Source organism: Microcaecilia unicolor, chromosome 1 (genome assembly GCF_901765095.1).
Source record: "Microcaecilia unicolor chromosome 1, aMicUni1.1, whole genome shotgun sequence".
In the NCBI taxonomy this organism is placed as follows: Eukaryota; Metazoa; Chordata; class Amphibia; order Gymnophiona; family Siphonopidae; genus Microcaecilia; species Microcaecilia unicolor.
The window spans coordinates 757785024-757804949 of NC_044031.1; the positions used below are offsets into that span (position 1 = coordinate 757785024).

General features: G+C 48.1%; 1 protein-coding gene across 1 annotated transcript in view; it reads right to left on the minus strand.

Moving 5' to 3' along the window:
• Window positions 1-18481, minus strand: part of LOC115462728 (A disintegrin and metalloproteinase with thrombospondin motifs 17-like) — a 117004-nt gene extending 98523 nt beyond the window's left edge. The window contains exons 1-3 of the mRNA XM_030192727.1: window positions 18456-18481; window positions 18003-18169; window positions 12946-13073 (exon numbers count right to left, since the gene is read on the minus strand). Coding sequence (XP_030048587.1) covers window positions 12946-13073; window positions 18003-18169; window positions 18456-18481 — 321 coding nt within the window. The remainder of the gene's footprint in view (window positions 1-12945; window positions 13074-18002; window positions 18170-18455) is intronic.
• Window positions 18482-19926: the final 1445 nt, after the last annotated feature.

The window sequence follows — 19926 nt, forward strand, 5'->3', positions numbered from 1 at the left end:
TGAGGGGGGGGAGGGGGGGGGGTTGCTAGCCTTTCTATCACACTGTCTTGCTTATTAGGTGGAGGTGACTGTTGCTTGAAGTTGCCACTAATACACTTTTAAAATAAATCACTGCTGTGAATCCGTAAAAAACATTTTTCTTCCATCTCCCATGCAAAAAAAGGGAAACCAAAATACAGAAAAGGAGGGTAATAGAGCAAGAATCAAAGAAAAAACAGACGAATCAGGAGAGGAGAGGAGAGGTACCTAGAGAATTCCCCCATTCCCCACGAAAATACAGTGAATAAAAGATGAGAATACGACACACAACCAGCCATCCCATAACACACATACACAAAATAAAGTAAGACACAATCCTATACACCATACCTCAGGGAGGCTGGTATTCATGAGGCCGTATCTTGCTCAAGACGTAAGAAGAATAGAAGCGGTCCAGAGGAAGGTGACAAGAATGATATGGGGTTTGCGCCAAAAGACATATGAGAAGAGACTGGAAGACCTGAATATGTACACCCTAGAGGAGAGGAGGGACAGGGGAGATACAGATGCTTAAATACTTGAAAGGTATTAATATAGAAACAAATATATTCCAGAGAAGGGAAAGTGGTAAAACTAGAGGACATGAATTGAGGTTGTGGGGTGGCAGATTTAGGAGTAATGTCAGAAAATTCTTTTTCACGTAGAGGGTGGTGGGATGCCTGGAATGACCTCCCGAGGGAGGTGGTGGAAGAAAAAACTGTGGTGGAATTCAAAAAGGCGTGGGATGAACACAGCGATCTCTAATTACAAAAGAAATGATATAAAAAAAACAAAACTTAAAGGGTTGCATATGTGTTTTCACGTCAAGTGGTGCTTAAATGACAACTCTGGCTGTTTCAACTAAGGCCGGTGCTCGGCCGGGTTGTACGGTCTGAGTCCCGCATATGGCAATACGGTTTAGGGGGGCTGGAGAGAGCTTCAAAGGAAACTCCAGTGGTCTGGAACGGTGAGGACAGTGCCGGGCAGACTTTACAGCCTTTGTCCCGCAAACAACAAGACGGATTTGGATAGGCTGGAGTGGGCTTTGACGGCAACTCCAGTAGCTGGAACATAAGGACAGAGCTGGGCGGACTTCTATGGTCTTTGTCCCAGAAATAACAAAGAAACACAATGATCAAGTATATAATATCACGTTCATTGTTGATTTAAATCTTGAATTGATAATGTATGTGACTGTTGGGCAGACTGGATGGACCATTCAGGTCTTTATCTGCTGTCTACTATGTTACTATGATTGCTTGGTCACTTAGATAAGACTGTAGATACTGCTGGAAGGAGCCGGCTGTTTTGATGTGTGTGGGTAGCAAATACATAGGAAAATGTGGGATAGAGGTTCTGGAAGCCAAATGTAGGCTCTTGGGTATAAAGTTGAAATCCAGAGGGTAGCGTTTTCAGAAATGCTCCCGCGTGCAGGAACCAAGAGGCAAGCAGAGCTCCAACGACTCAACGCATGGTTACAATGATAGTGCAGGGATGAGGGATTTAGATTTTTTAAGAAATGGGCAACATTCTGTCGTCACACCACTCCTCAAAAAACCATCACTAGACCCTACCTGTCCCTCCAACTACCGCCCCATCTCCCTCCTACCCTTCCTCTCCAAGATACTTGAACGCGCCCGTTCACAGCCGCTGCCTTGATTTTCTCCTCTCATGCCATCCTCGATCCGCTTCAATCCGGTTTCGCCCTCTTCACTCGACAGAAATGGCACTCACTAAAGTCTGTAATGACCTGTTCCTTGCCAAATCCAAAGGTCACTACTCCATCCTCATCCTCCTTGACCTATCCACCGCTTTTGACACTGTCAATCATAATTTACTTCTTGCCGCACTGTCCTCATTTGGGTTCTAGGGCTCTGTCCTCTCTGGTTCTCCTCTTATCTCTCCCACTGTACCTTCAGAGTACATTCTCATGGATCTTCCTCCACCCCCATCCCGCTCTCTGTTGGAGTTCCTCAAGGATCTGTCCTTGGACCCCTTCTTTTTTCAATCTACCTCTTCCCTGGGCTGCTGATCTTATCTCCTGGTTTCCAATATCATCTATGTTGACGACACCCAGCTTTATCTCTCCACACCAGACATCATGGTGGAAACCCAGGCCAAAGTATCGGCCTGCTTATCCGACATTGCTGCCTGGATGTCCAACCGCCACCTGAAACTTAACATGGCCAAGACAGAGCTTATTGTCTTTCCACCCAAACCCACTTCTCCTCTCCTCCACTCTCTATCTCAGTCGATGGCACCCTCATCCTCCCCGTCTTCTCTGCCCGCAACCTCAGAGTCATCTTTGACTCCTCCCTCTCCTCTGCGCATATCCAGCAGATAGCCAAGACCTGTCGCTTCTTTCTCTATAACATCAGCAAAATTCGCCCTTTCCTCTCTGAGCACACCACCCGAACTCTCGTCCACTCTCTCATTACCTCTCGCCTTGACTACTGCAACCTACTCCTCACTGGCCTCCCACTTAGCCATCTATCCCCCCTTCAATCCGTTCAGAACTCTGCTGCACGACTTATTTTCCTCCTGGACCGATATGCTCATATGACCCCTCTACTCAAGTCACTTCACTGGCTTCCGATCAGGTACCGCATACAGTTCAAGCTTCTCCTACTAACCTACAAATGCACTCAATCTGCAGCTCCTCATTACCTCTCTACCCTTATCTCCCCTTACGCTCCTACCCGAAACCTCCGCTCACAGGACAAATCCCTCCTCTCTGTACCCTTCTCCACCACCGCCAACTCCAGGCTCCGCCCTTTCTGCCTCGCCTCTCCCTATGCGTGGAATAAACTTCCTGAGCCCATACGCCAAGCCCCCTCCCTGCCCATCTTCAAATCCTTGCTCAAAGTCCACCTCTTCAATGTCGCCTTCGGCACCTAACCATTATACCTCTATTCAGGAAATCTAGACTGCCCCAATTTGACTGTGTGCACATTTTGTCCATTAGATTGTAAGCTCCTTTGAGCAGTGACTGTCCTTCTTTGTTAAACTGTACAGCGCTGCGTAACCCTAGTAGCGCTTTAGAAATGTTAAGTAGTAGTAGTAGAAAAGGAAGCCTATTCTGAATAGATGGGCTTCACCTTAACCTGAATGGAACCAAATATGTTTCATAACCTATAGATGCTGTATTCTGGCTTTAAAGTTTGTGATTTTTCTATAATTATCTGGAGTAAGCTTTTTCTTGATGTCTTCCACTTAGAACTTGTTGGCTGTAGCGGGCTAAAAGACCTTAATATAACGTTTTAAAAAGGGATAGAACAGCTTTTAAAGTAGAAATGGGGAGAAAGCAGACAGTCACTCAAAAGCACACGGTTCAGCGTGAGGTATCTGTGAAAGATACTATCAAAACACGGAAGTTAGGGCATCTTGGTAGAGAGGCTGCAACAGAAGTGAAAGAAAGCCGAGAGTCTTTAAGAGGAGCATAGAGTAAGACTGTTAATTATCCTCTAAGTAGCTTGCAAATATATACAAGACACACCGTTTGAATATCTGTATACAAATGCTAGAAGCCCAAAAATAAGAAGGGAGAGTTAAGAGTACGTAGCACTAAATGATGAGGTAGATAAAATAGGCATCTCAGAGACTTGGAGGCATATTTTCAAAGCACTTTGGGAGGCTAAGTTCCATAGGTTTCTATGGAACTTTGGGAGGCTAAGTGCTTTGAAAATGAGCCTCTTGGTGGAGGAGGACAATCGATGGGACACTGAGTTACCAGGGTACAAATTACATTGCAATGACAGGGTGGATCAAATTGAAAAGGGGCGGCACTACATGTTAAACAGAGTCTAACAAAATATAAATTCAGCAGGCAGGGCCGTGCCAAGGGTCTGTGGTGCCCCCCTGCAGAAGATCAGTTGGCGCCCCCGGCGTCCCCCCCCCCGCAGACGAACAGTTGGTGCGCGCGCGCCCTCCCCCCCGTGAAAGTGATCCGCCTTCTTCTGACGTTAAGGAAATGACGTCAGAAGAAGGGGGACATTGAGCGAAGGGAAGACTAGTAGAGACGTCGGGAGCGCCGCCTCCTTCACTGACGCTGCGCCTTCGCTGCCGGACGGAGGTAAATTTAAAAGGAATCTTATTGGGGGGGGGGAGAAGAGGGGGGCAGTTGGGACATGGGAGCGGGAGGCGAGATAAGCATGGTGCGGCGGGGCGCCCCCCAACGCTTACCGTGTTGGCACGGCCCTGTCAGCAGGAAACAGATAGCAACGTGGAATCCCTATGGATAGAAACTCCATGTGTGAAGAGAAAGAGTATACTGGTAGGGCTGTACTACCATCCGCCAGGCCAGAACAAACAGATGAAATGTTGACAGAAATTAGGAAAACAGCAAATCTGGCAACAGTATAATAATGGGTGATTTCAATTATCCAAACAAAAAGGGAGAAGAGCTGTATGTAACCATGAAAGTAAAAACAAACAGCAGCTCAACTGGCCACCAGTCCCAGCTTGTCTGCACCAAACAATTATACCAGCAATTCCCAAACTGTACGCTGCGGCACCCTGGCATGCCGCAGCAAACTCTCAGGGGTGAAGTGCAAATCCTGACCTCCCTCCCACCACCCACAATCCAGCATCGCTCCCTACTTTCCCCTCCCACAGATCCGGAATCTGCCACTTCCTCCTTCTTCCTCCGCCACCGCCGCGCTTGCAGCTTACGTTTTCAGGCTGTCTGCAATTCACACAGGAACCTCCCTCTGCAGCATCCAGCCCTCACAACAGGAAGCTGCATTAGAGAGGTAAGGCCCTGGAGTGCCTGTGTGAATCGCAGACAGCCCGAATATGTAAGCTGCAAGCACTGCAACAGCGGTGGGGGAAGAAGGAGGAAGTGGCAGCGATCCTGGACCTGCGGGAAGGAAGGTAGCGAGCAATGCTGGATTTGGGGAAGGCAGAGGTATGCGGGACTTATGAGAGGAAGGGGCGGCAGGGAAGGGAGAGATGTGCTGGACTATTTGGGAGGAGAGGGGCTGCAGAGAATGCTGTACTGAACTTTCTGGGAAGAGGGGGCTACGGGGAAGGGAGAGGTGTGCTGGAGTGAGAGGAGGGGGCTTCAGGGAAAGGGAGACCTATGTGGCGGCGGGGGGGGGGGGGGGTGGGGGTGCAGAGACCTATGTGGCCGGGGGTGAAAAATCGCTCGGACACTAAGTGTACCGTGAACCGAAAACGTTTGAGAACCACTGAATTATACAATACCAATTCCTTACTAAACATAACCTTTGCTCACCCTACCACACAGTACATTAGCACAAGTAGTGGAAGTGAATTCAATCACTGGTCAGAAAAAACCTCCACTAAATCAATTTTCACAACTTAGAAAAAACAAAGTGCAACAAAACAAGCCAAAAAAATAATACAGAGTATCACTTTAGACATATCATTATTGTCACAATATGGAAGATAACATCTCTTCAGAAGATCCATTTGAGTTGCTCTTCTTTCAAGGCACATTAAAATTCAATGAGACCTCTTCTATGACAAGTCACTCCCAGCTCAATGGCAGCCATGTTTCACTTTCCAGCTGCTTCAGGGGACACTATCAGCCTTATTTTCGAAAGTGATGGGCGCCCAGATTTCAACCCAAATCGGGAGATAGATGCCCATCTCGCAAAGGCGCCCAAATCGGTATAATCGAAAGCCGATTTTGGGCGTATTCAACTGCAATCTGTCGCAGAAACGAGCAAAGTTGACGGGGGCGTGTCGGAGGCATGGTGAAGGCGGGACTGGGGCGTGTTTATCAGCTGAGGAGAGATAGGTGCCTTCGGCTGATAATCGAAAAAAGGAAGGCATTTTTAGCGCAAATTTGGGTCATTTTTTTACCCTTTTTTTCACGAACAAGTCTCAAAAAAGTGCCCTAAATGACCAGATGACCACCGGAGTGAATCGGGGATGACCACCCTGACCCCCAGTGGTCACTAACCCCCTCCCACCATAAAAAACTACTTTAACAAATTTTTTCCAGCCTGTATGCCAGCCTCAAATGCCATACCCAGCCATCACAGCAGTATGCAGGTCCCTGGAGCAGTTGTTAGTGGGTGCAGTGGACTTCACCCAGGTGGACCCAGGTCCATCCCCCCCTACCTGTTACACTTGTGGTGGTAAATGGGAGCCCTCCAAACTGCCCCCAAAACCCACTGTACCCACATGTAAGTGCCCCCCTTCAGCCATAAGGGCTATGGTAATGGTGTAGAGTTGTGGGCAGTGGGTTGTGGGGGGATTTGAGGGGCTCAGCACCCAAGGGATGGGAGCTATGGATTGGGAGGTATTTAATTTTTTTTTATTATTGTTACAAGTGCCCCCTAGGGTGTCCGGTTGGTGTCCTGGCATGTGAGGTGGACCAGTGCACTACGAATCCTGGCCCCTCCCACGACCCAATGCCTTGGATTTGTTCATTTTTGAGCTGGGCGCCTTCGGTTTCCATTATCGCTGAAAAATGAAACCGCCCAGCTCAAACCCCGCACAAATTCGATGCACTTGCCGGGCACAAACCGTATTTTCGAAAAAAAAGATGGGCGCCCATTTTTTTCGAAAATACGGTCTGTCCCGCCCCTTCATGTACCCGTTCTCGGACATAGACGCCCATGGAGATGGGCGTTCGCATTCGATTATGCCCCTCTATGACTTGTCAACATATCCTTAGCATTCAGCTGTTCCAAAATCTAACACTGCTCAGAGATAGCCCGTCTGAATAAGGAGTGGAAATGGGAATGACAAGTGAGGTGATTAAATTTGCAGATGACACAAAACTATTTAAAGTGGCAAAAACACATGTGGACTGTGCAAAATTGCAGGGGGGCCATAGGAAATGGGAAGACTGAACATCCAAATAAATGGTAGATGACATTTGATGAGGACAAATGCAAAGTGATTCACATTGGGAAGAATAATCCAAATCATAGTTATTTGATGCTAGGTCCTAGGTTCCACCTTAGGAGTCAGCACCCAAGAAAAAGATCTAGGTGCCATCGTGGACAATATGTTGAAATCTTCTGCCTAGTGTGTGTGGACAAAAAAAGCAAACAGAAAGTTAGGAATTATTAGGAAAGAAATAGAAAACAAGACAAGGAATTTATTTAAGTATTTATTTATTACATTTGTATCCACATTTTCCCACCTAATTGCAGGCTCAATGTGGCTTACATAGTACCATAGAGGCATTCGCCAGTCCGGTAAAGAAACAAATACAGATGGTATTATGGTTGAGTAAGGAACATATGTTTCAGTTACAAAGGGAATCAAAGAGAGGAAAGATTAATTAGTGTCCAGTGCAAGCTTTGGTTATGTGTGTTGCAGAGTGCAGGCATTTAAGTTGGGTCGGCGAGGTATGCCTTTTGAACAGGTAGGTCTTTAATGATTTCCTGAAGTTTAGGTGGTCGTAGGTTGTCTTCACAACTTTTGGCAGTGTGTTCCATAATTTTGTGCTTGTATAGGAGAAGCTGGACGCATAGGTTGTTTTGTATTGAATTTTTTTGCAGTTTGGATAGTGGAGGTTTAGGCAGAGCCGGGGCCGGGACAAGACCGCCCCCGGGCCCCCCTCCACCGCTGCCGGGCCCTCCGAACTAACCTGAAGCGCCTTCATGTTCGCATCGCAGCAGCAGCAGCAGCAGGGCAGACCTCTCCTTCCTTCTGTGCCCCGCCCTCACGGACGTTACATCAGGCGAGGGCGGGACACGGAAGGAAGGAGTGGCCTGCCCTGCTGCTGCTGCTGCGATGCGAACGTGAAGGCACTTCAGGTTAGTTCCGGGAGCTACAGAGGGCGGGCCGGACTGCAGCGGCGCCGGGTCCCCCCCGGAGGCCCGGGGACTTTTGTCCCCCTGTCTTCCCCTCTCGGCGGCCCTGGGTTTAGGTATGTTCGAGATGATCTGGTTATGTTTCTGAGTGGTAGGTCTATAAGTTCTGTCATGTATCCTGGGACTTGGCCATAGGTAATTTTGTGGACCAGGGTGCAGATTTTGAAAGTAATACGTTCTTTGATTGGCAGCCAATGCAGTTTTTCACAGAGGGGCTTGGCACTGTCGAATCACGATTTGCCAAATATTAGTCTGGCTGCTGTATTCTGAGCGGTCTGGAGTTTCTTTGTGAGTTGTTCTTTGCATCCAGCGTAAATTCCATTGCAATAGTCTGCGTGACTTAGCACCATTGGTTGTATTAGGTTACGAAATATTTCCCTTGGGAAGAAAGGTTTTAAGCGTTTAAGTTTCCACATTGAGTGGAACATTTTCTTTGTTGTAGAGTTCACTTGGCTCTCGAGAGTGAGATTGCGGTCGATTGTCACGCTGAGTATTTTCAGGCTGTTTGAAATAGGGAGGGTGTGTTCTGGGGTGATTAAGGTTGTTGGTTTGTATGTATTGTGTTGAGATGAGGTATTATAATGCCTCTGTAATTGCTCCATGGCACAATCTCACTTTGAGTACTATGTGTAATTCTGGTTGCTGTATCCTCAAAAAAAAAAGAGAGGTCTACAAATACTCGGTGGAGTGGAATAGGTAACATACATAGTAACATAGTAGATGACGGCAGAAAAAGACCTGTACGGTCCATCCAGTCTGCCCAACAAGATAAACTCACATGTGCTACTTTTTGAGTATACCCTACCTTGATTTGTACCTGTCCTTTTCAGGGCACAGACCGTATAAGTCTGCCCAGCACTATCCCTGCCTCCCAACCACCAGTCCCGCCTCCCACCACCGGCTCTGGCACAGACCGTATAAGTCTGCCCAGCACTATCCTCACCTCCCAACCACCCGCCCCGCCACCCACCACCGGCTCTGGCACAGACCGTATAAGTCTGCCCAGCACTATCCCCGCCTCCAAACCACCAGTCCCGCCTCCCACCACCGGCTCTGGCACAGACCGTATAAGTCTGCCCAGCACTATCCTCACCTCCCAACCACCCGCCCGCCACCCACCAGGCTCTGGCACAGACCGTATAAGTCTGCCCAGCACTATCCCCGCCTCCCAACCACCAGTCCCGCCTCCCACCACCGGCTCTGGCACAGACCGTATAAGTCTGCCCAGCACTATCCCCACCTCCCAACCACCCGCCCCGCCCCCCACCACCGGCTCTGGCACAGACCGTATAAGTCTGCCCAGCACTATCCCCGCCTCCAAACCACCAGTCTCGCCTCCCACCACCGGCTCTGGCACAGACCGTATAAGTCTGCCCAGCACTATCCCCCCCTCCCCACCACCCGCCCCGCCACCCACCACCGGCTCTGGCACAGACCGTATAAGTCTGGCCAGCATTATCCCCGCCTCCCAACCACCAGCCCCGCCTCCCACCACCGGTTCTTGATTGTTTACGCTTTCAAAAAGTACAAAGACTACGGACATTTCATGAATTTATATGGTAAAGAGAAAATATTTTTTTATTCAACGAGTAGTTAAGCTCTGGAACTCAATGCCAGAGGATGTGGTAACAGCACTTAGTGTATCTGGGTTTTAAAAAGGTTTGGACAAATTCCTAAAGGAAACGTCCATAAACTGCTATTAAGACAGATCAGGGAAAAGCTACTGCTTATCCCTGGAGTCAGTAGAATGAAACCTTGCTATTATTTGGGTTTCTGCCAGGTACTTGTGACCTGGACTGGCCACTGTTGGAAGCAGGATACTGGCCTAGATGGACCATCGGTCTGACCCAGTATGGCAAATTCCTATGTTGAACTAGTAAATGGACAAAGAGCTTCCTGTCTGAAGCCCTCCACGTAGGGGCAGAAATAAAAATCTATCTTGACATACTGGAAAGAGGAGACTCCACCATCTTTCATTGAATGCTTTGCCTAATTTGATGGAAATGGAGAAAATCTGAACCAGAACTAGGAAGCTGAATAGCTGGGACTTGTTCTGGAAAATTTGGGGACACATGTGGACTCTTTGCCTCACAGAGCAAGGAGAACTGCAATTCATTCCTAGAACTGATTATATAGGTTGTTTCCTCTGGGGTGTGTCTGGGGCACGTTAAGGGGAGCAGAGGTTAGTCAGTTCTGTGGATTAGATGTAATTTCTCTGTTTTATTTCATTGGGTTTGGTGCATATACAAAACTTTATGCACCATCCTGTCTGTACTTCATGTTTTGAAAAGTTTAATAAAATAGAAGTTATATCTCTAAAGACAAATTCAAGCCAGGAAGATCTTTGGGGACTCTATACAATATTTTCATAAAGCAATTTCCTGCTTTTTATCACGATTATGGTAAATGAGTTAACCCCCCCCCCCCCCCCCCAGAAAAAGTCAGCTGATAAAGACCATCAGGCCAGGTGATCTGCCCAGTTTCAGTCCTGATGCATAGTCACAGACTGTTAGAAGGACTCTGGAATTTTCCTCACTTCTTTGTATGCAGGGATCCTCTGTGCTTGTTCTAAGCTTCCCTACTGCCTCCTTTGGGCCATTACATACACCCACCACACTTCCTTTAAAGAAATATTTTGTGAGGTTGTCCCTACTCCTTCTGTGCTTCATACCTCCTCATCTTCTAGAACAGGGGTTGTCAATTCAACCCTTGGGACACATTCAGCCAAACTTTTTGTCAGGATGTGTACAATGAATACATATGAGACAGGTTTGCATATAATGGAGGGCAGTACAAGCAAACATATCTCACGCATATTCATTGTAAATAGCCCGAAAACCAGCTAGCTGGCTTTGTTCTGAGAACTGGGTTGAAAACCACTGTTCTAGAATATTCTTTTTGATGAAAAATGTTTGTTTCTTGTGCACTATATATACTTTTCAGATATTTAACTTATAGCTGTTGCGCAATCAAAATTTTGAATCATGATTAATTGGTCAGTTAAAAATGTTTAATCACAATTCATTGCATTTTTAATTATGGTCCTAAACACCTCCTCCAGGAGCATCTATCCTCTTCCTGATGCCCCCCCCCAAGAGCATTCACCCTCCTTCTGAAGCCCTCCAGAGCATCTGCCCCCCTCCAAAGATCCCTTCAGCATCTATTGTCCTCCCAAAGACCCCCCAGAGCATTCACCCTATCCTGAAGCCCCCAGAATATTCACTCCCTTCAGAATACCACTCCAAGATTATCTACCCTGAAGCACCCCAGAGCCTCCATCCTCCTCTCAAATCCCCCAAGAGCATCCTTTCTCCTAACGTTCCTCACCAAGGGCATCCATCCCTCCCAAAGAACCCCCAAGAGCATGTACCCTCCTCTCAAAGTCCCCCTCCAGAGTATGCACCCTCCTTCTGAATCCCCCCAGAGCATTCATTCTCCTCCTAAAGCTTTCCAGAAGAATATCTCCCAAAGACACCCTCCAAGTACATCCATTTCCCTAAGGATCCCCCCATGAAAAAGTTTGAGAACCTACCTGAAAGATGTCCTGGTGGTCTAAAGTACAGCGGGCAACAGCAATCCTCAGTTGCTGCTGCCTGTGGTGCTCTGGGTTAAAAATGGCGGCCATGAATTCTAGTGGTAATGTCATGGAACAATTAGCCTGGGGGGGGGGGGCTATGGGAGGGACGGGTCAGAGGGGGGTGGATGCTCTTTGGAGTCAGGGGGAGGGTCTTTGGGAGTTTTTGGGGAGACCTTTCAGGAGGGAGATGAATGCATTTGTGGTTTGTTCAGGGAGGGAGTGAATGCTTAATACAGCCTGTGGCAGTCAGTATTTTAAAAAATGACGAGTACTACACGGCTGTATGCATTAATGCGTTTATCTTTTTAATTGCTGTTGACATTTGTGCATTAATCACGCATTAATTGCAATCACCATTAAAATTTTCAAGTTAATTGTGCGATTAATCGACAGCAATAATTGAAATGTCTCTCATATCCTCCTATCTCTCCTGTCCTCTTAGGTACATATTCAGGGCCTTTAGTCTCATTTCCTAAGGCTTCTGATTAAAAATATTCATTAATCTTTATGAGTTTATCTTGCATCATTTATGTGAATTATCAATCGTACATGCAGATTTTACAACTCCCTCATCATGAGGAAAATCTTACTGTAAAACAGTCACAAACCTCAGACCTATCGTCACTTCTCCATGACCAACCTGTGCTACAGAATCTGGCTTGTCAGTCAATCATCACAGTGAGACACACATACATTCGACCCAGGGCCGTAGCCAGAAAACAGATTTGGGTGGGCCTAGGCAAGAAGTGGGTGGGCACCAAGTGTTTTCCCCCCTCCCCACCAAAAAAAATCTCAGCTGGTGGGAAAACGCTTCTTTCCACCTTGGCAGTCTGCAGCAGGCATGCGATGAAAACTGAGCACATGCAGGCAGGGTCGCGCGAGAGGGGGGCGGGGAGGGGGGCAAAATTCCTTGGGTCCAGGCGCCAAGGGTGGCCCAGCGCCAGGGTCTCTCTCTTGCTCCTGCTGGGATCCAAGTGATCACATCCCGACAAGAGCAAGAGAGAGAAAACTCTGGTGCTGCAGGCAAGCCCTCCCTTGGAGGCTGGGGGAGAACCCGGAGGAGCAACTCCAGCACTGCTCTTCTGGCCAGCTGAGTGGCGCCTTTTCCTCTCAGGGCGCATACTCGGTTTTGACACCGAGCATGCTCTGAGAGAAAAAGCAGCCGCAGGGGCAGGCAATTGGCAGAAGAGCAGCACTGGAAGATGTGTTCTGCTGGCGGGGCCTCAGGATCCCCGCCAGCCAATAAGGTATTTCGCAGCAGTGATCTGGAGGGGGGGCTGCAGCGAACTGGGGGGGGGGGGGGGGCAGCCCTGCTTCAGGCCCGGTGGCAGCAGCCCTGCCCCAGGCCCGGTTCAGTCTCTCGGCGGTCCTATGCACAGGTACCAGTATCGTGGAGAGTAGCGTTTTCGTTACCATCGGGGGGAAGTCTTCAGCTAGTGGAGCTTGGAATCCCCACCAGCTACCGCAAAATGTGTGCTACTGTTGGGTGGGCCTGAGCCCTAAGTGGAGCAAAAGTAGGAATGTGCTTAAGAACACTGAATTTTACTGCACCTGGCACATGCCGTGTACACAGAGGTCCATCTCATAAGGGCCACACGATGTGCCGTCCAGCACCCTGTCCGACACCAGAACAGGGGCTTCCTTCCCTATGGGAGTGCAGAACAGCTCACAAGGTTTATCTGAAAAAAGCAATAAAATGCCATGGAGAGCAAGCAGAAGTGCGAGACTTTATAGAAGGGAGAGAGACCGCAAGACCTCTGCTAGGAAATGCAAAGGGTACTGAAAAGAAAACACACTGGAGGCAAATCGATCACTGTGGTGAGGCTCACTTGCCTTTGCACAACAGGCTCCCACAGGCCACTGTTTACAGAATTACCATCTTGGGGGAGGGGTAGAATTCTATAACCGGGTGAGTCAACTCTATAATGGAAATTAGGCACCTGCTTTCTTTTATGAAATTATAGAGTGCCAGGTATTACGGTGTCTCTGGCAAAAGGTGACTAAAATAGCAGAACCAGACAGTTGAGAATGGCCAATCATGGGGCCATAAGCAGCCTGCAAAAGTTACATGTTTGAACTTCTGTAACTTTTTTATTTTTTCACATAAAAAGATAGGCAGGGTTGCCAGGTGGAAAATTTTTTTCCAGCCCGATGGAGCCCAAAAAACAGCCCAAAACCCGCCCAAACACAAACCCCGCCCCTGACACCCCACCCCCGCATCATCAACCCCGCCCCGCTGTCATCAACCCCGCCCCCGCCGTCACCGGCCCCGCCTCCCACGTCATCGGCCCCGCCTCCCACGTCATCCCGCTCCACATCATCGCCCCGCCTCCCCGTCATCGGCCCCGCCTCCCACGTCATCGGCCCCGCCTCCCACGTCATCGGCCCCGCCTCCCACGTCACTAACCCCGCCCAAAACGTCATTAACCCCACCCAAAAACGTCACTAACCGCCCCCCCGCGGCCAAAAAACGCCCTGAAGGCCAAAAACAGCCCAAAAAACCGCAACCCGCCGCGGGCAAAAATTTCCCGCGGCGGGTCGCGGAAAACCGCCCAATTGGGCGGTAAAACCGCCCACCTGGCAACACTGAAGATAGGGTTTGGCCCGTTGTATTACAAATTCTTACTCTTAACAGAATTCATTAAAACCTCTTTTTTTTTGGTTTCTGGAAAGTTCAGTCACCTTTTCCAGAGATGGTCGCATTCTGAGAAGTTCCGAGAGAAGAGGACATTTCTCTGGTAAGTGAATGCTATTTTGCTTTGTGCTTTGGGAATTAAAGATTGGGATTTAAAGGAGGACTTGTAGGTTAGTGTTAGGCAAAAAAATATAAAAAGCAAATTTTATTAACTAACCTCCATAGTGTTTTCCACTCAGTTTTAAAACTTTGCACCACAGCATTAACAGCAGGACCTAGTTTAGTCTTCCCGTCCCCCCCCCCCCACCAGGCAACTCTTCATTTATAGTCAGTTATTGTAATTAGGGTAACAAGCAAGGAGTGCTCTTACAGAGTTTTAAATACATTTCATTACCATCTAAGAAGGAAACACTAAATAAATCATACAATATATACTATATAAACTAAAAGACACTTTTATATTAGGCTAATATCCTTAATACTGCAGCAAGAAAAGATTACAAATTAATACTGTCAAGTACTAAGCATCATGTAAATAGGACAACAAACATACTTTGAAATGTCTATATGCAAATGCCAGGGCCTAAGAAATAAGATGGGAGAGTTAGAATAGTAAAACATAGTAAACATAGTAGATGACGACAGAAAAAGACCTGCACGGTCCATCCAGTCTGCCCAAGAAGATAAATTCATATGTGCTACTTTTTTATTTGTACTGTCCTCTTCAGCGCACAGACCTATAAGTCTGCCAGCACTATCCCCACCTCCCAACCACCAGCTCTGGCACAGACGTATAAGTCTGCCCAGCACTATCCTCGCCTCCCAACTACCAGTCCCGCCTCCCACCACCAGCTCTGGCACAGACCGTATAAGTCTGCCCAGCACTATCCCTGCCTCCCACCACCGGCGGCACAGACCGTATAAGTCTGCCCAGCACTACCCGCCGCCCAACCACCAGCCCCGGCACAGACCATATAAGTCTGCCCAGCACTAGCCCTGCCTCCCAACCACCGCCCCAGCACAGACCATATAAGTCTGCCCAGCACTAGCCCCGCCTCCCACCACCAGCCCCAGCACAGACCGTATAAGTCTGCCCAGCACTCCCCACTTCCCAACCACCAGCCCGCCTCCCACCACCAGCTCTGGCACAGACCGTATAAGTCTGCCAGCACTAGCCCCGCCTCCCAACCAGAATATATTGCACTAATGAAAAATTAGATATAATAGGCATCTCTGAGACCTGGTGGAAGGAGGCTAACCAGTGGGACACTGTCATACCGGGGTACAAATGATCTCGTAGTAATAGGGTGGATCGAATTGGTGGAGGGGTAGCACTGTATGTTAAGGAGGGCCTTGAATCAAATAGATTGAAAATTCTGCAGGAAACAAAACACTTCTTGGAATCACTGTGGATTGAAATTCCATGTGTAAAGGGGAAAAGGATAGTGATAGGAGTGTACTACCGTCCGCCTGGCCAGGATGAACAGAAGGATGCGGAAATGTTAAAGGAAATTAGGGACGCAAACAAACTGGGCAATGCAATGATAATTTCAATTACCCCGATATTGACTGGGTAAATATTAATGTAAACTAAGGCTGCGTTTCTGAAGTAGGGTGTGAAAACTGTAAGGCTGTTTATAGTTAATCTGTTTTACATTCTTTAATCTGAATTTGTCAATTTGTATTTCTTATCTTTTCGTTACCTTTTTATTCTTTAATTTATTTAAGGCTGCATTTTGATTAAAATGTGTAATCATGAGTAATCATGCAATTAATCGCACAATTCAAGATACGTTATTTATTTATTTTTGTTCCAACTGCAGCTCCTTGTGACTCTGAAGAGTTAAGAGGCCCTTTTACAAAGGCGTGGGAGGGCCTACACGAGTACAGCATGCATCAAATCGGCACTACCACCTGGCTAGTGCGTGAGCCGGGCGGTAATTCTGAATTCCTCCCCGTGACCTCCGCTCACTGGACAAATCTCTCTGTTGTCCCCCTTCTCCTCCACTGCTAATCCAGGCTTCGTTCCTTTCTCTCGTGGCACCTTATGCCTGGAATAAACTTCCTGAGCCTATACGTCTAGCTCCATCTCTACCTGTTTTCAATCTATGCTGAAAACCCACCTTTTCACTGGCTTTGGCTCCTAGCCACAATTGCCCTCCCCTTTCCTTCCTTCCTTCTCACCCATTACTTCCCTCACCCGTAACTGTCTTGTCTGTCTGTATTATTTAGATTGTAAGCTCTTTTGAGCAGGGACTGTCTTCTTTGTGTCAGGTGTTCAGCGCTGGTGCGTCGGTAGCGCTATACAAATGCTAATAATAATAATAGTGTGCCGAATCCCGCGGTAGAAAATAATTTTCTATTTTCTTCTGTGGACCGCTTACCCGGCGGTAAACAGCAGTTGGTGTGCGCTGCATGCTTACCATACAGGTAGCGTGTGAGACCTTACTGCTAGGTGAATGGGTGGCAGAAAGTTCACTGGCCAAAAATGGGCATGCGCTGGTTTCAATTTTAGCGCACGTCTATTTCCAGCCCCTTAAAAAGGCCCTTTTTCCTAGACGCAGTCATAAATGGCCCAGCATGCGCATAAAAGATTGCTCGCACTACTGCAGACCACTTAGTAAAAGGACCCTTAAGTGACCTGGCCAGAGACACAAGGAGCTGCAGTGGGAACAAAAGTAAATAACATACTTTAATCGCGATTAAAATTCGCCCGCAGTAAACACATCGCAGAAAAATACACTACTTTAACAATAAAAGGTGTTCACCTTTTATTAAACCATGGTCTCTGCATTTAAATTCTCTTCCCAAAGATGTGCTTTACAGCTGTCAATGCTGTATTCATGCTTTACACATGTCAGTCTGGTGCCTGCATGGGGCTCCGAGGAAGATCTGCTCTTCAGCTGTCAGTGCTGTATTCATGCTTTACACATGCCAGTCTGGTGCCTGCATGGGGCTCCGAGGAAGATCTGCTCTTCAGCTGTCAGTGCTGTATTCATGCTTTACACATGCCAGTCTGGTGCCTGCATGGGGCCGAGGAAGATCTGCTCTTCAGCTGTCAGTGCTATATTCCTGCCTTACACATGTCAGTCTGGTGCCTGCATGGGGCTCCGAGGAAGATCTGCTCTTCAGCTGTCAGTGCTGTATTCATGCTTTACACATATCAGTCTGGTGCCTGCATGGGGCTCCGAGGAAGATCTGCTCTTCAGCTGTCAGTGCTGTATTCATGCTTTACACATGTCTGGTGCCTGCATGGGGCTCTGAGGAAGATCTGCTCTTCACCTGTCAGTGCTGTATTCATGCTTTATACATATATCAGTGTGGTGCCTGAATGAGTGTCTGAGGAAGATCTGCTCTTCAGCTGTCAGTGCTGTATTCATGCTTTATACATGTCAGTCTGGTGCCTGCATGGGGCTCCAAGGAAGATCTGCTCTTCAGCTGTCAGTGCTGTATCATGCTTTAACATATCAGTCTGTTGCCTGAATGAGTGTCTGAGGATGATCTGATCTTCAGTTACCTGTGATGTATTCATGCTTTAAATATACCAGAGTGATCAGGGGAACAGCAATACAAAGTAAGATCAGTTATCTGAGCAGTTGATTTTAAGGCCAGCAGGAAGGAGGTGCAGAAGGATAGCAGCTGCTTTTCCCTTTTCATGCCCCCCCCCCCCAACAGCCTAGCTGAGCAGAATGGTCACAGCAGCAGCACTGCCAGCAGGCTCCCTGATGTCTTGCCTGGACTCCAATCCTGTAGTCTCCCTCGGGCCAGGCCTGTACCAGGGGACCTGTCTGTGAGCTCCACACTCCTGCTTTGCTCCCTCTTCAGCCACTGAAACAGTGCCACGGTGGCACGCACCCACAGGAGTCATACCAGGGAGGTTTTGCTTTGTGGGTCTATTCAGGTTTCTTTCTTGTTTACAATTTTTCCCTATTTTGCATTCATTTTATTTTCTTTATTTATCGCTTTGGCTTACCATCGATGGCGACAGCTGTCATTAGGCTTCTCTTCTTGCTGGCGTTCCTTTCATGCGTCTGGCACTGGTGGTCCCGGAAGCTTGCCACTCCCTTTGGGCAGGGGGGATTCTCACAAACTGAATGTTCCACACTCATGCCCAGGCAATTTCTTCCTCCTGGCCCAGGGCTACCAAAAAGAAAGGCAGAGTGATCATTATCTGGAGACATTTATGAACCTATTCAATGACAGAGCGAAGTTTGCCTTAGAGAAAAAGCATGACTTAATCCACGTACACCCCCTCTAGTTACATTCTTTTGCTTAAGGAATGCAGGTGGAAGGTGCTGGAATTATCTCGAGCAGGTGTGCCATATAAGAGGGGGGGGGGGGGGGAAGGGATTCGGGCTCTGCAGGTCCAGAAATATAGCGTAACATTCACAATTTAAGACTATGAGCCTGGCTTCAAAACCTTTACCTGAACTGTGACGTGAATTTGTGCATTAAGCCAATGAGTGCAATTTAAGTTTCAATACAGTCAATCGTTTTAGAACAGATGTGCAGGACAAGGAAAGAGGTTCCTGCTGTCCTGAGTCCGGAAATCATTCCGTCCTGAAAGGTGGGAGGGGGCCAGAGCCCGAGGTTGGGGCACATTTTGAGTGCCGCCCCGCCCCCCCCCACGCTTCACCACGCCTTGCCCCCCCCCCACCCGCCTCGCCCCCTCACAAACAATACCTTTGCTGGCGGGAGTCCCCAACCCCCGCCAGCCGAAGCCTTCTTCAGCGCGGTCTCCAGCACAGCCACGTTCGCTGCCTGCCCCCTGCTCTTCTTTTTCTTGCGCCTCCGGTGCATGCTGACGCTCAGCATCAGCGTACATAAGGAGGAGCAGAAGAAAGAAGAGCAGGGGCAGGCAGCAAACGCTGAGCATCAGTGTGCACAGGAGGAGCACGAAGACAGGGGCAGGCAGCGAACGCGGCTGCGCCGGAGACGTGAGAAGGCTCGGTTGGCAGGGGTTGGGGACCCCTGCCAGCCAAACCAGGGGCCCGGATGAAATTTGCAGCATGGCCCCCCGTAGCTACGCCCATGGTCCTGAAGCTGTTAGAGGTCTCTAAATAGGTGTCCAGAGGGTGCCTGCTAGAAGCCCATTCCACAAAGCAGGGTTCTCAACCCAGCCCTCAGGAACACACCTAGCTAGTCAGGTTTTCAGGAAACCCACATGCATGAGATAAATTTGCATACCATGGAGATAGATCTTTAATGCCTTATCTCATGTACATTCATTATGGATTTCCTGAAAACCTGGAAGTTGGCCAGAAGTGGAGGAACACCAACACCTATGAAGTAGCAGGAACAATCGTGGGAGAATAGGGTGAAGAAATGGCACTCCAGGAACATGCGGGAGTCAAGAGTCTTTATACACAGAGTTTTATTTTACAGACTCGACACGGAACCGTGTTTCAGTGACAAGCGCCTGCCTCAGGAGTCTGTGTAGAGGGATTTGATGCAGAAAGCACTGTATATCAAAGAGAAAGACTTGTGAATCACCATTACTTGCTTTCAATGCATTGGATAGTCTTTATTTACTGAGCGGATTTTAATGATTGACCCCTGACACAGACAATTATGTCAAAACATGGACTGTGTTCGGACTTTCAAAAAGAATCCAAGTTCCTTAGTATTTACAGAGCATGTACATAAGCATGGATTTATGAGACAAAGCCAACATGGATTTAGTCAAGGGAAACCTTGCCTCACCAACCTACTACATTTCTTTGAATGGATGAATAAATTATAAGTACAGACGTATTGCCATACTGGGACAAACCAAAGGTCCATCAAGCCCAGCATCCTGTTTACAACAGTGGCCATCCAGGTCACAAGTACCCAATAGTAGCAACATTCCACGTAAAACTCCAAAGAAGAGCAAGATTCTAGAATTCTAAAGACTA